The 16,983-nt window shown below is 36.3% G+C and overlaps 1 protein-coding gene across 15 annotated transcripts in view; it reads left to right on the top strand.

Annotated features, from left to right (window-relative positions):
- Window positions 1-16,983, top strand: part of larp (La related protein) — a 172,527-nt gene that overhangs the window by 100,796 nt on the left and 54,748 nt on the right. For 8 of the 15 annotated variants that reach the window (XM_067089801.1, XM_067089830.1, XM_067089820.1 and 5 more), the window contains 3 exons: window positions 6,517-6,662; window positions 7,897-8,086; window positions 13,692-14,097. In XM_067089801.1, the coding sequence (XP_066945902.1) occupies window positions 6,517-6,662; window positions 7,897-8,086; window positions 13,692-14,097 (742 nt within the window). The remainder of the gene's footprint in view (window positions 1-6,516; window positions 6,663-7,896; window positions 8,087-13,691; window positions 14,098-16,983) is intronic. The other 7 variants (XM_067089811.1, XM_067089791.1, XM_067089867.1 and 4 more) reach the window with 1 other exon arrangement.

Here is a 16,983-nt window from a genome sequence, read left to right as displayed (position 1 = left end):
ATGGCCACCATGCTTGCAACTTCCTTGCCAGCAGTTCCTAAATCACGTATGGCACCTCCACCTGCTATAATTCACATGTTCCAGATAATGTCTCCATTTGTGTGTCTCCTGGCTACAGCTTCTCATGGGTGTATTTTCTTGGCCTCGCAAGTTGTAACCAACTTAGATCATTTGCCCAGTGACCTTCCTCAGTCCCTGTGAAACCCAGAGGTATCCAGAAACCACAACATGAGTTTTCCTTATTCCCTAAACATACAGTCAGCTGTCATACCTCATCTCAACCTTCAGCCAATTCCTTGATTGCAGTTGTTAATTGTGTCAGCACCAGTTGTTTTCTTAGCTGCCTATTCAAGTGATTCTTTGCTTCTATGCTCAAAAGTTACTTCTTGACTATGTGTCTAGGTTGTTTGGTTGCTCTACCCACTTGCCTCTACTGTAACCCCTCAGGCCTCCTTTCTTGGACTACCAAGAGGGCTGAGTTAGGTTTCTCTCACGACTGATTTACTGATAGAGGTTTTAGACAAGGATAATGCTGAAGATATGTGTATGCTGTAGGGTAGCACTTTGTTTGGTCAGATTAGCACTTTGTTTAGTCAGATTCTTGAGTTTACAACATCTTGTAATATCTGTCTTCCTACTACAACCATGCCCAGGTCCCCCGTAACTGCCCTTTATAATGATGAAGCTTCAGTTCCAAGTATTCAAGCTAACTGCCCAAATCCTTAGACTATATACTCAAGGAATTCAGGCTGCATAAAGCTGGTAGCAGGTTTGGTCATGGTTGAAACAAGCCCATGAGCATGGCTCACCACCTGCCTCTTCCTGATCAGAATTTCTGGAAGTTTTACAAAATCCAAGGGTGCTTCTTTCAGGCTTAACATCCTTTGCTATCAATGAATTCAATGCCAAAGGAAGCCCATGCTTCCCTCAGACCTTGTTTTGTCAGCTAGTCCTCAGAAATGGATTTCTGCATGCAGTTCTGCAGGGAGAGTCTCATGCTTCGTAACTGGCAAGGGTGGTTCCTAGGTGTTGCCAATTTCATCCTGTCTTTGGGATCTCCCTCTGCTAAGGAAAGCCAGATTTCATCATTGCATTCTTTATCTTGCATGTGTTTTAGTTGCTGAATGCATTTTACATGTATTTCTGCTGGCCAGCATTGGGATAGAGAAATGAGATGTGGCTTTGCACAGTGTCTCCAGGTTGGTTTCCTTGGCAGTGTTATGCTCCTTGTGTGGCTCAGACCCCAAGGGTCAACCTCTTCCTGAAGAATGAGAGACAAGGTAACATGTACAGCACCCATAATTGCCATTGTCAGCTTAAGGTCCACTGCCTCCTCATTGTCATTGTCTGCTTGCAAAGCTTCTCCTTCCTGGTCTCCTCACCAGCTCCCGTCTTCTAGTCAGTGATATTGTACCACAACACCTTGCCGAGAAATGGCTTCCCTGGTTTTTCACAACCTCCTCTTTCTCATTTGCCCTTTTTGTTATTCATGGCCTCCTCATTATCAATTGCCCTGTTGTTCAAGAGGATGAGGAAAGTTTTCTTATAAGCCTCCTGCCGCAGTGGCCTTAGATGAAGTCCCTTGTCCTCCCTGCCCTCTCTTCAGGTTTGGGAACTGTTCATGAGACTAGAAAACCGTGGAAGAACATAAGGCATGGTGCCTTACGATTTTGGGTTTCTCTGCTTCAATTAGCATTTACCATTTCTTGATGCAGGTCCTCACAACCAATGTCCTTTTGACTCCTGCCCTCCTGTCCTGCAGAGGCATGCCCTTGAAGATGAAGTGATCTCCATGCTACAGAAGGGTACAATTGAGAGGATTTTGCCAGAGTTTTTGGGGTTCTTCAGTCTTTTCTTCATCATGAAATCATTTGGGGATCCACTTACATATTCTATCCCTCAAAATTCAGCTCGCTTCTGGTTTGAAGGTAGCCTCACAGTCTCTGACCATCTGGATCCCCACTATATAGACTCTTCTTCATGATTTCCATAACCTGCTGAGGGGAGTGTAGTTCCTTTGGACCCATATCTTATGTTTTCAGACACTTCAATATTAGGGTGTGGAGCTCACTTGTCAGCTTCTCAGGTCCTCTGGTGGGGAAGGGGGGAGCTCTGGTCCAGAGAGGAATGTCACTTGCACATCATTGTTCTTGAGCTTCAGGCAGTCATCCTAGCTCTCCAGCCATTCACAACCACCATTATATCTTGGCATGTGCACGGAGCCAAATAGGAACACGGTCAGAATACTTAAGTCTCCTGGCCATTGGAATTTTTGCTTGGGGAAAGGGGTGCAGCATATTTTACTCTACAATTGTTTATCAGGCAAGATGGGCCAGATTTCTGGCTGTGTGAGACTAATGGGGTTGTTCTCCTTTCGAAGCTGAAATATTAGGAAGCATTTTTATTTTTTCCTACCACTATAGTAAACCTGTCCCTCCCAGCTTCAGTGAGACCTTCAATTTGTGATCAGTCTTTAGTTTTGGGCACCCTTACTAGCTCACTTTATAACCCTGTATTGGATGATTCTTTCAGATTTAACATTTTTAAGTTGTGTTTTTACTTTGGTATCCTCTGTGTCAGTGAACTCCTTGCTCCGCAGGAGAAATTTCCATTAGTGACTGGGTCCTCAGTTGGTTTCTTCACTGGAGAGTTTGCAGCCAAAACTCAGCCCTCTAGCGGGGATGTTTGTCTTTAGGTTTCTGCTGTAACTTTCACTGCTGATGAGAAGTCTTTCATGTTCTGTAAGTGCTCTCTGTTCCTGCCTTCACCATATGGAGTCCATTCATCCGCCACCTTCTTGTGTGTCTTTGCAGATAGATGGTCAGGATTGGCCTTTATCCAGGAACTCAAATTCATATTGGCTGTGACATTTAAACACTTTGGTTTATTCTGCTGCATCATATGTGCTTATTCATCTCTGGCTTTTAAATAAAATGTGAAGTTCTCTGCCTTTGTAAGGAGGGTACATGGACTTATCAGAACACTTTTTCCAAAATTTATATGCATGATATCCCTCACAGGAAATTAGATTAGTACGCATTGATTCCCATTCATCATATGGGCTGTGTACTTTCAGTGGGGGAAGTGGTTAAATCTCTCATCCCCACATAATTAATTTTTCAGTTGTCTAATCCTTTGGAGCCTTGTATTTCCTTGTGTACACACACCTTTATGCCTCTTCCTCCCAGTGAGTGCTCCTCTTCGGGTACTTCTTCCACAGCAGACCCATTGCTTTTGGAAATGGCCATCTTCATGAAATTCTTCTATTGCAACATTACTTTTAGAAGCACCCCTTTTCACCTTGCATCTGGTAACTAACCATCATATACTGGGACAGGATTGCTGGCAGCTACTTCTTCCTTTTTTGGCTTTAGTTGCTTCATCCTCCTCCTGAAGAGTGATTCATGTGTTTTATGATAAATGGGTTTTATATTAACAAGCTGTTTTTGCAGTAAAACTAATTTTTATAAAAAATTATTCATAAACCCTTGTGCCTCCTCCCTTCTCCCCCTCACTTCAGGTGGAGCTTGGCTTAGAAGAATGAATGTTAGTAGTGTCCACAAGGTTTTGGGGCTTGGCTAAGTATGTGTGCGGAAATTGTTTTCTTTGAAAGGCTTTGCTTTGTTCACCAAGATGTGTTGCACACAGTTTAAGGCCATTTTGTGATTAATGGCTTTGTATAACAATTGATATTATTGTGGAAACATAGTCCTTTTCTGTAAGAATTAAACTTTGTTATATTTTTGAAAAATATTGTTTTTTAGGACTTCATAGTGTAAGGATACAGTTGAGTTAGTGAAGTCAAGTAATAATTAGGAGTGTGTTCCCTGAGGGTTTATATATATCTTTTTAAGAATGGAATATTTGAAATGTTTAATAATTTTCAGTTTTAAAGATACTTTATTCATAAATTCATCTACATTGAGAACAGAATGTGTATAGTTTTTAGTAACTATACTAAATTAAATGTAAGCAAGATTTTCAGATTCTTCATATTAGCAATTTTTTGTTCCTTAGTATTGATAACATGGTATGTAAATATTAGGATAAAATTGCTGTGTTGGTATCAGTAGGAATTGATGAAATGTGAATGCTTTTAATTATATATTGGTAAGTAATGTACTGCAGGTCTCTTAGTAATGGGTTGATTGCTTCTTTTCATTTGATATATGGTCTGCGGTTTCATATTTATATTTTCATTTTACTTTGAATTCTAAGATATTTCCATTTATAATTTATACCATTAAAAACTGTTTTACACCATAGATTTTTATGCAGAGTTTGATTGGGGAGTTTCCGTTTTAGGGCGTTGAAATGTTAGCATGATTATTTTGCAAATATTTTTCAATACCATGTGCTCTGTTATTATTTTGAAACCTTTGTGGCACTCATATACTTTCTTTTTCTGAGCAGTAGGGTTACTTTTGTTTACTTCACTGGGACCCTTGTTATGTAACTTCACTGAGAGGCATTATTTGGCTGACATGAAATTAGTTAGAGAGTTCTCAGCCTTATTCTGTCTGTAATTACTTTTTTTTTTTTTTTTCAATTCTACTTTTTGCTCATTTTTGTTGTGTTAGTTTGTGCACCTTACTTTTGTGAATTGCAATTTCTGGTACTTGTACTATTTGATATTTTACTCTTAATTATCATTAGATTACTGTATGTAATTTTGTTTCTTTAGATGCTTGAATCATTTTCTGTTTCATGTTTCAAATATTTAATAGATTTTTGACACATGAGGAAGAAGATGCATGCAGCACCATCCTGTAATTGTACTTTAGCTGGATTTAAGTTGCTTTGATGGCAAAGATGCTAATCTTCCGTTGCCATCTGCTGTATTTGCTATTGTGTTTTTAAACAAAGGTTAGTTTCTCAGCACAGTTTATGTTTACCGAGAAGAGGAGTAGAATCATTTGAGGTTATTATTGGTAAGGTCTTTGTTGATGGTTTTTAGATATACAGTAGTGTTAGGAGCCATTTTGCAGGTGATGTTTCCTTTTGAATTGTCACTCATGCATTAGCATCACAGTAGTTAAAATAATTGACAAAGTAGTTTGGAATGTGTGCTTCATGGTACAACGACCATTGAAATAGAAATTTAATTCCTATTTAATAACTAGATGACTAACTTCACAACACCTGAAGCTGATTTACTTTGCAAATGTATATTTACTAAAGTAAATAGATGTACTATTTTGATTAAAATGATTCTGTGTATTCTGAATTAAAATGCAACTTGAGGCAGTTTAGATCCTCTTTTAATTTTGATGAATGGTAGCAATTCTTTTAAGACTATACTGCATTAGCTTTTATCAGATTAGTGTAAAATAACCAGTGGTATGTCATTATTAAATACAGTAAACCCCCTGTATTTGCGTTCCCACGATTCGCAGACTCGAGTTTTCGCGATTTCTCTGTGGAACGTATCTACCCATTATTCGCGGAAAATTCGCCCATTCATGGTATTTTTCACTGAGAAATATTCACTGATTACTGTATTTTCATATCATTTTCATGACTAAATGCACTTTTTGTGATAAAACTATTAAAATACTCTAGTAGAAACATTTTTAGAGGGTTTTTCTTGTGTTTAAACTATCAAAATAGGCAGTTCTAAGGGTTTTTAGAGGGGTTTTTAAGTATTTGCGGGTTTTAGCTATTTGGGGGGGTGCGTTATGCATCCCCCGTGAATACAGGGGTTTACTGTATTGATATTTCATAAGATGTTTGAAAAAACTATAATTCTGCATTATGGTAATGAGTGTGACTCAGTTTCAGGAGACTGCTTTTTCTCATATTTGGTGCAAAAGTTTGTACAATAATAAGTCATTTCAAGGTAGTTTAATCATGCAAAATTAAACATAACATTATCATGTAACTAGATGCTGTCACATCACCTTTTTACTAAATATTTATAGTGCTTTTTTTGTCACCAAATATTTTTTTTATTTATTTTTTTTTGCTATTACCCATACAGTATTACTTCCGGGATTGCCCAATAATAACTATGCATGTTATTAGCATCATAGATTTTGGTTTCAAGTCTTTGAATATATTAAATATTATATCAAGATCATAGTTTATTAGTTTATTACTCATACAGCTATAGGCCACTGGTCTGACTCTTGGCTATAGGTTGATATTTATTTAGATTCTTGGCAGTAGGTTGATATTTATTTATAATAAGTATCTTGAGTTGTCTTAGACCTTATAATTTTCATTGATACATTCAGTGGTCAGATGAATGCAGTTGTGATGTCATTGACCTAGGAAAAGGAAATACTGTATCTTGAATTACGGTATCGTAATGTTTTAGGACTTTAGGTGAGCTTATTATTCAACTGCTAAAAATGATTCAAGGTTATTACTTTCAAGCCAAGTAAAATCTTACCATTTGTTTTACACTTATTCTGAATTATTATGCATTATCTGAATTACACAGTACTGAATTGCTTTCCAGGAGTAAGGTGCCATGAACTCACTTGTGGTTTTTTTCTTCCTTTCAAATGAAAGGATCAAATTCCTGCCTATCCACAGATTCCAGAGTATATTCTTCAGGACCCAAGTTTGATGCAGTATTTTGTTCCGTCAATTGGCTTCATCTTCCCAGAATATACTGAAGATAAAGTAACAGTCAAGGACAAAATAAAGAAGCAAGTGTAAGTACTGTACTTAAGATACTGAGTCTTAAATTTTCTGTTGAGGGTTATGCTTTTTCAGTTTTGGATTAGGTTTCAGAATACGTAGCAAACACTAAATGTATACTGTGAGCAGGGAGGAATGTACTGGTTAATTTACTCTACTACTCCCTTGTGTAAAGTGTTAGCATTTATTGGGTGAGGAAGAACCCAAATCTTAATGGGAGAAAATCTGATATTGAGGAGAAATGGTTTTGGATCATAATTTAAGTTGATATAATCTTTCTTAGCAAGAAGGAAACTATGTGAAGTAGGGGTTATCCATAACAGGAAATTTAATCCACCTTTTATAAAGAAATTTAGTATGGATGAAATACTAATAATGCACTGTGTAACTGTTTGCTACATGTAATCCTCAGAGTTATCATGTATTTAATTCTCTTTTGCTTACATGACTACATGATTTGTCAGAGTATGTTTTACCTCATGTCCCTTGATTCAAGTACTACATATATTACACCCATCAGTTACTGTATAAACATCCAGGTAGGAAAGTACAGTATGGTGTCTGGATACGTTGAGTACCTCTTAAACATTTTTGGGATCTACTGTGTCTGTAAAAGCCGAAGGTCCATTTGCCAGTGCTAACGTAGGCTAGCCCAAATTTGACCATGCAAGGCATCAGACCTATCAAAACTAACTATTGGTGCTTATTTTCAGTTTCATTTTTTATGGGTCCATAGGAAAAATGATAATTCAGATCTGCAAATAAAACCTTTTCAAACATCAACAGTACCCTTTGTAACATACTGTACCAAATCATACTTCTATTCTAACCTTAACTGTTTAGTTCAAGAACTTTATCTGCTTGCTGAGCAATCTAGGAAATTAACTTAGAAATAAACCATTCACTTTTACATAAAGAATTATGATAAGTTACATTGAGAGACATGAGTGTACCTTGAAAAATATGCGTTTTACAGTAGTTATTGACATTTAGTCAGAGCTCTAATTAAAGGCACCTGACATGTGTGTGTGTGTAAGTTGATGTTTCTAAATTTCAACAGTACTGTATCTGTGTATGTGGCAGTGATCATTACATTTTCATTTTTTTGGGATCCACTCTTGCTGTCTGGTATATTTTAAAATTGAAAAAGATTTGCGTTTTAGTCATATCCTGCAGTGTATACATTAAATACAAATAATTTCGTTATCTCATTTTTCTTTTAAAATAAACTTGAAATTTTACTTTCAGGGAATATTACTTCAGTGATGATAATCTTGCTAATGATATATTCATGAGAAGGAAGATGTCAAAAGAGGGGTATATACCAGTATCACTCATAGCTTCTTTCAACCGCATGAAACAGCTGACTCAGGATGTGAAGTTAATTATTGAAGCTTGCAAGACTTCTGAAAGATTAGAAGTGAAGGATGAAGTATGGGTAAGTTGATAGTAGAAAGCAGTGTTGTGAATAGATTATTAATAATGCAGAAGTATCCCTGGATCTCCAGTTATATGATGCAGAATAATTTCAATTGTTTAGTTGTGTAAAGAGTCTTTGAAAATCATATTAGTTTGTATCAAGTGTCTGAAGTAGTAACTGATGTCACACTGAGGCTGTGATGCTTAGGAGTAGAAGTTGTGCTGCTCATGAATCATTGCATTTTTATTCTACATTTTAAAAAGTGTGCCTTGGACAGGAAGGTTGCAAGTGTAAAACCACTGATGATCCCTCATCCAGCATTAAAGTTACCAAGTGAAAAATAGTACTGAACTTAAAAAAGTTGAAAAATCTTGACCGGATGAAAACAGGAGACTGATTGCAAATGTCATCAAATATTAAAAGTTAACCCCATTTGGGATTGGATAGATTTTATTCATATATGGTTTGTTGCTTGATATCAATATAATAGCAGTAGCAGTAGTAGTAGTAGTAGTAGTAGTAGCAGTAGCAGTAGTAATAGTAATAGTAGTAGTATAAAACTTTGCTTATCCAGGCTAATGGAGGAAGGCAACCTTGTCCAGATTAACCAAATTTATATCTTTGTTTATTAATGAAGTGTTATAATGTGTGCTAGAGTTGCTTTGGTGATAATGCAGTGCTTATCAGAAAAGTTTTATATAGTACTGATGATTTTGTTTTTGTTTTATACCCAACAGTTATTTCCACATTATTCACTACACTAGAAGACAAGATTATTGCTATTGCTATGGAGAAAAGAGAAAAGAAAGTGTATCAAGATCTTGAACAAAAAAATTAAGATAAAATGACATGAATCAGATATGTCCTGAGACTACTAGAAGCAGTCATAAGTGTTTCTTTTCACCTTCATAGAAGTACATTGTAAATTTCTAAATTTATACTTTAAGGACTAGTAAATGAATCTTGTAAGGAATGAAGTACTGTCAGATAAATTGTTGTTTTGTATAAGTAACTTACCAATTAATTACATAGCTATAGTTTCTACTCATGTGGTAGCCTTTTTTAAAAATTGCAGTAGCGCTTCAATTGTTTTGTGTAGGTGACTAGCCCCACCCACTATCGGGGAACACTGGGAACGACTTAACAATCTTAATTTGTTTCTGCTGGCTCTTGACCAAACATCGGGTTGTTAGCTGCAGCTTTTTTCCTGGTTTCGGTGGTATTTACTGGATTGTTGGTGAAGTATTACTGCTTTATTTTGAGTAGCTTTCAAGCTGTTATCAGCTTATTAGCGTTTAGGATCAGGAGTCTAGTTTTTTACTTATGTCTGATTCTTGTCAAACCTCCTACTGCAGCAAAGGTTGTAAAACCAGATTGACTAAATATTGCTATGATTCATATACAGTTTGCAGTAATTTTAAGGGTCAGGAGTGTAATAAAAAAAACTTGTGCTGAATGTAATGACTGGGACGAGAAAAAGGAGAAAGTACTTAGGCCTCACCTGGACAAGTTAGAAAGGGATAGGAAGAGGAAAGTGGCCTCTAGAGCTGAGAGACAAATGTCACTTAGCCTAGAAACCACTCTTAAACCTATTTTAGCCAGTCCTGCTGTTCCTTCTACTCCTATTCCCACTTTTTCTCCTGTTACCAGCCCTCCTATTAATCCACCTACTCCTGTGCCTTGATCTCTTGCTTCCGACCCTAATACCATTGCCAGCCTCAAAGCTAGGTTTGACAAGAAAATTAAGCCCATAGTTAGTACAGTGGCGGAGTTAGGAGTGTCACTGCAAGTGCTAACAAGCAAAGTGTATGTGGAAAAAGTGACAAGTGACAGCGTTGCGCAAGTGGAGGAGGTGGCTACCTGTCCCGCCGGTTCTCCTAGACGAAGGTCCTTGTCCTGCTCCTCTGAACCTGGGAGAAGACATACCAGAAGTCTAAGAGAGGCGGGTGGGGTTTGCCTACGTCTAGTTACCTCTTCAGTCAGGCCTGTTTCACGTTCCCAGGTATCGACAGACAGCCACTGGAAAAGCATCTCGGATGTTCACCAGTTGTTGTCTAGTTCCGACGATTCTGGTGCAGACAGGAAGCACCGTACACTTTCCAGATTTGTTATGTCCGCTGAAGAGACATGCAGGTGATGTGGTTCGCTGTTCGCTTCCCGTTAACCCTTAAACGCCGAGCCTCTATTTACAAAAACGTCTCCCGTATGCCGGCGGCATTCGGGAGTTAGCGCTGAAGCGGAAAAAAGTTTTTTTAAAAAAATCACAGCACGGTTAGTTTTAAGATTAAGAGTTCATTTTGGCTCCTTTTTTTGTCATTGTCTGAAGTTTAGTATGCAACCATCAGAAATGAAAAAATATCATTATCATATATAAATATTGAAATATATGACAGTGCAAAAAAATTTTCATATATAATTTTATACAAATCGCTGTGAGCAAAACGGTTAAAGCTAACGGGTTATTTTTTTCTTTGTATTGTACACTAAATTGCGATGAGTTTGATATATAACAAATTGTAAAACGATCAAAGCAACACAGAGAAAATATTATCACAAAATGATGCACGAATTCAGAAAACACAGATGTAAAAAATGATTTTTTCAAAAATTCACCATAAATCGAAATATTGTTCTAGAGACTTCCCGTTTGTTGAAAAATGAAGCTAATTGATTGAATATTACTAGACTGTAAGTGTTTTAGCTTACAATTGCAGTTTTTCACCATTTCGTCGAAAGTTAAAGTTGACCGAAAGTAGAATTTTTCTATTTATCGTGATTTATATGAAAATATTTCAAAACTGATAAAAGCTACAACCATGAGTTATTTTCTGTTGTATTCTATGAAATTGCACACATTTTCATATATTAAAGTTTATGTAACGACTAATATAAAATGGTGCAAACATTACGACAACGTGACGAAAGAATTTCTGAGATGTTCGGCTGAGTTACCGCGCGGACGTAAGGAAAATGTTTTTTTTTTTAAAATTCACCATAAATCGAAATATTGTGCTAGAGACTTCCAATTTATTGCAAAATGAAGGTAAATGATTGAATATTACTAGAATGTAAGAGTTTTAGCTTACAATTGCGTTTTTCGACCATTTCGGGTCGAAAGTTAAAGTTGACCAAGGTTGAAATTTTGGCAGTTATCGTGATTTATGTGAAAATATTTCAAAACTGATAAAAGCTACAACCATGAGCTATTTTCTGTTGTATTCTACATGAAATTGCGCACATTTTCATATATAAAAGTTTTTGTAACGACTAATGTAAAACTATGCAAACATTTTGACAACGTGAAAAGAATTTCTGAGATGTTCGGCCGAAAGTTACAGCCGCAGATGTAAGGAAAAATTTTTTTTTTTTTTTCAGAAATTCACCATAAATCAAAATATCGTGCTAGAGACTTCCAGTTTGTTGCAAAATGAAGGTACATGATTGAATATTACTAGAATGTAAGAATTTTAGCTTATAATTGCATTTTTTACCATTTTGGTGAGTTAAAGTTGACCAAAGGTTGAAATTTTGGCAGTTATCGTGATTTATATGAAAATATTTCAAAACTGATAAAAGCTACAACCATGAGTTATTTTCTGTTGTATTCTATATGAAATTGCACACATTTCCATATGTAAAACTTTATGTAACGACTAATATAAACGGTGCAAACATTACGACAACGTGACGAAAGAATTTCTGGCGCGGACGTAAGGAAAAAGTTTTTTTCAAAAATTCATCATAAATCAAAATATTGTGCTAGAGACTTCCAATTTGTTGCAAAATGAAGGTAAATGATTGAATATTACTAGAATGTAAGAGTTTTAGCTTACAATTGCGTTTTTTGACCATTTCGGTCGAGTCAAAGTTGACCGAAGGTTGAAATTTTGGCAGTTATCGAGATTTATATGAAAATATTTCCAAACTGATAAAAGCTACAACCCTGGGTTGTATTTTGTTGTATTTTACATGAAATTGCGCACATTTTCACATATAAAACTTTACGTAATGGCTAATATAAAACAGTGCAAAAATTACGACAAAATGACGAAAGAATATCCGAAATTTTCAGCCAAGTTACCGCTCGGACGTAAGTAAAAGTTTTTTTTTTAAATTCATCATAAATCGAAATATTGTGCTAGAGACTTCCAATTTGTTGCAAAATGAAGGTAAATGATTGAATATTACTAAAATGTAAGAGTTTTAGGTTACAATTGCGTTTTTCGACCATTTCGGTCGAGTCAAAGTTGACCGAAGGTTTAAATTTTTTGTAGTCGACGTACAGTACGTCCACTTGGCACCCAACGGAGAATTTTAGTCGACGTATGATATGTCCAGTAGGCGTTTAAGGGTTAACCTTAAAGAAAAATAAGCCAAAAAATTTCTTCAGAATTATTTGTAAAGCTAGAGCAATATCATTTTTAAATGACTACTTACTCAGAGTCTGTCTAGATAAAATCAGGGGCGGGGGGCAAGCTTTTAACTTTAGCCCCTTCCTGTTGAAAAGCCCTCTTCACATATATGCAAAACAATGCCTATACTTTTTTTACTTTAAGCTAAATATAAAAAAAATTCCCTTTAACTCTTATAAAGGTTAGACCAATTTTTTTTTTAGTGTAAGCATAACTGATTTTTATAAGATGGTAACTGGTAACATTAGAAGGCATGTCTGTATATCATCCAAGACCCCTACTTTCAAAAGTATGCAAAATTTTCATATATGTAGTGCAGATTTTATTTTCAGAGTTGGTGAAATTTAGGGTTGATAAAAACTGAGTCAATTTCTTGTGAGATGGTAACTAGTAACATAAGGTGCTAAGTTTTTAATTCCCCCTCTTGCCCCCCAAAAAGAAAAAAAAAGTATATGGAGAGGACTATGTGAACTAGTCATGGCCAGTATAATAAAAAACATTTATAATAAATTTTATGCATGAATACAGATTAGGATAAGTAAATGATATTGAATAAAAACTATTTGAAAATCAAGAGTAAATCCCCCTGAGCAGAAAAAAAATGGGTCCAGGGATGATTGCCCGGGTCTGGTGAAGTTTTATGATAGGCAACCTCGGACCTACTAGCTCATGATAACAATTTTTCTTGTGGCATCTCACAGTGAAGTTATTAATAATTATAGGTAATATGAATGAAATGTAGTTGATAGATTTTTTCACAAATTTAGATATTTTAAGTCCAGATCTTTGAGAGTGCTGTTTCATATCGAGTAAATTAAACTGAAAATGTTTTATATTGTTTTTGTACTTTTTTTAGCCTTATTCTCACCTTTGTGTCCATATAGCTTTCTTATTGCTGTTAGGTGGCATTTTGCTAAAAGCAAACTGATCAGCAGTTTTTAGGATATGTGGTAGATGTTTGTTAGAATTTTGAATGACTAAGAAATGTTAGAACAAATAGCTAGACAAACAAATGAAAGTATAAGCATTGTTCTAATCAGTGAGATCAAGTACCAGATCTTGAATTCAACACCACATGTACTATGTACTTAGATTTTTAACATGTAGATAAAAACTTCAGATCTATTCCTGATGAATACTTTGATTAATTACTACATTATGAGAGTTTAGTATCCTGAGAAAATGTGGTAACTTCTTATTCCCCCATACAGTTGAGAACGAAGCATGAACCGAAAAAGTGGCCTCTTGAAGATGCAGCTGCTCGGGCACTTCAGGCTTTGATAATGCCACCTACAGTGACCCCAACCATTCCTTCACCTTCTCCTTCACCGCTTACTACCACTGATGTTTCTACAGTGCCAGCTGCAACTGTCCCCATCACTGAAAATGGGTCTGAACCTACATATACCCCAGAAATGCCACTTGGTGTTTCTCCATCTGGTTCGCATTCTGTTACTGCCATGAATCCAGAGGTTCCAGAGTTCACTCCTCATCAAGCAGAGCTGAACCCTGCTCAACCAGAGTTCATTCCTTCTGAATCGCAAGTGAGGATAGACTGTAATGTTACTGTTAGTCAGGAAGAATCGGCTAGTAAAACTACAGATGAAATCACATCAGGTAAGTTATTTGTTTGCTGTGCTTTGGTCATGAATTAGAAAGCATATTTATATTGTACTGAAAAATCTTCCAAAGTTTGAAAATTTGTTGCTGGTTTCTTTCTAATTTGTGATCAGTAAGGTTTATATTTGATATAAGAGATTTATTAAGTTATAGTATGAATTGAGATTTGGATGAAAAATACTTTTGATGAGGCATTTGCTGAGTTAACATATAAGAAAGTTGAAATTTATTTTATCAGTAAAAGTGTGGATTATATCCAAGATAAGGAATTTCAGTATTGACCTTGCATGGTGTGCCTAACAGACTGCTGTCTGCTAAGAAGATAAGGTGAGAAAAACTATAAAGAGTAAAAAGAATAGGAAAAAATGATTGAAATCAAGGAGTATAAAAAAAATTATTGAAATCAAGGGGTGTAAAGTTCAAGTTTGAGTAAACATTGGATAAAGAAGTGAAAGGTATACCAAAGAGAAGAGAAGAACTGCACCTTCTGACTACATAGTGAAATGGAATAAAGGTAAGCAGAGGGCAGAAGAAAAAAAGAAGAGCATGTTCAAGTTCTGGCAAGATGAGGAAGAGTATAATGAGTTCTGTAAGAGGATGAGGGAGGCAAAGACTGTTGTTTAGGATAGAAAGGAAGATTTGCTAAGAAAGGAGTGAGAATAAGAACAGTAAAAAAGAAAGAAAAGAAATGTTTTGAATAGCAAAGTTAAGAAAAAAATCAAATAGAAAGTTTTGTACTATTAAAAGGGAAATGGAGAAAATCAGGTTGAAAGTATTGAGGAAACAGAATGTGGAGCCAGTAATATGAAAATCTACAGAATGAAGAGAATGCTAACATGACAAAGGTAAAGAAAGCCCTTAAGATGGAGAGTGAAAGCTTCATGACCACCAGAAGTAACATGAGGCTTGTTGAATGCAGTTGGGAAGTTTATATTAGTGTTTCTCTTTATACTATTATGTGATTAGACAGGAAATGTATTCTCTATCTTGTGTTCTGTCTTGTGCATTTTGTATATAAATTCCCATCTGGTGTGGTTCCTGATCTAAGCATTTTTCCCTTGATTCATGAGGATACACCTAAAGAGGTTAGATGGACTGTAGGTTAGTTGAGGACATGATTTTGAAGGCCTGTGAACCAGTTCTAGTTCTGTGGGATACAGGAAGGAGTGATCAGTGTCATAAAGATGCTGGCAGATGTCCAAAATTGTACCAGTAACCAACTGTAGAAGGTTAATGGCACAAAAAGCATAAACATGAAGGAGTCCTTAACCCTTAAGGGACGGCATAATTTATCAATATGCAGCACCCCAGACCAGGGTAACTTTGAGGTCGGCAAAATAAAAAAAAAAATCACATCAATGAAAAGAGAATGACACACATTTACACTGTACAAATAAAAAAATTCTAAAAAATTTTCCCTACCTTCCACGAGAAGTTGAAAATGAGTATTTACAACCCCTTGTGGGCCCTCATTTACAAGAATATCGTAAATTTTACCAACTTATATGTTTTTTCTAATAAATAAATTTATTGTATTTTTGTAAAATTATTGTTACTGCTCACACAATATTCAAAACAGAAGAAATAAAAGCAGTAACAAATTTTTTGCATATTTGTTGAAAAATATTCACGTAAATTTACGAGAAGGAAGATTCAGTAACTTTTTTTTTACTTTTACATGCTTTTTCTAATATTTCTTTGCAATTTTCTTTGTAAAATTACATTTACAACCGACATACTATCGTAAAAGACAAAAACAAAAAACAATAGCAATACTGGCCTAACTCTCACGAATGTATAAAATTTGCCATTAGTGAATTTATAGCATATAGAAGTATTGGCACCTTTGTTTCAAATCATTATTACCATAACAGTGGTGAGTAATTCTTTTTCACACTGAGGCTCAATCTGTCCACCTCCCCAAGCCTGTTTTACTTCTAACTGAGGCTCAATCCGTCCCTTAAGGGTTAAACTAGCTATGTTGGATCCACTCCCGAAGCCACTGGATCTAGATGTGGAGGAAGTACTGAGGAAACTTGGAGTTCAGTGGAATGGCAAACTGTTTGAACAGAAGCGTTCCTCAGACCTGCCACAGCGCCTTGCACACACCAAGTTTCAGAGACCACGATGAAGGAAGGATCTGACAGCTTTTAGCTGAGGCCATCAGCAACAATGTTGCAAACCCCTGGAACAAGTCTGAGAACAATTACAGATATGATGGGTCTTTGCCCAAACAAAGACTTCCACAGCTAACTGGTAAAGGTTTAGAGGTTACTCATTAACATCACTGTGGTACAGGCTTGGAGGCAACATATTTACATAGTGCATATGATCAGTGGTCAAGCCTCCTCTCCACCCAAGCTAGGACCATGAGGAACTAACCACTGGCTGCTGATGACACACCAGCTAGTCTTGTGGCCCTCAGCCACAAATCCATAGCTCACTGAAATGGTAAAAGTATGTTGCCTGTAAAATATGTTAATCCATGAGTGGGCCTTGAAAAAGGGACCACCACATTATGAAGTTCAGGCCAAACCTCTGAACTACCGCTGCCCTATAAAGGGAATCCAAATGTGTCCCTTCATTCTGCAGGTAAACGATAGCTCTGTTTGATGGAAATAGCCCCTACACTTTGATCAGACAAGGTAATCATGAATGTTGGGAGGCTTAAGAAGAAGTGCATTGCTTGAGGGGCTTCGTTTGGTTATATCACCCTTCCGAATGAGGGGTGAGCACCCAGCTGAAAGTCGAGTCATCTGTAAACAATATGTCTGGATCCAGCTGAACCATGTGAATCCCATGTTACAGGTGGCTGTCCTGCTACCAGCAGTGAAGATCTAGGACTTTGTCCATGATTTGTATGATGATTAATTTGGAGACTGC

Source organism: Macrobrachium rosenbergii, chromosome 4 (assembly GCF_040412425.1).
Source record: "Macrobrachium rosenbergii isolate ZJJX-2024 chromosome 4, ASM4041242v1, whole genome shotgun sequence".
Classification (NCBI taxonomy): Eukaryota; Metazoa; Arthropoda; class Malacostraca; order Decapoda; family Palaemonidae; genus Macrobrachium; species Macrobrachium rosenbergii.
The sequence above is the reverse complement of the archived record's forward strand: the minus strand, read 5'-3'. Positions and strand labels throughout refer to the sequence as shown.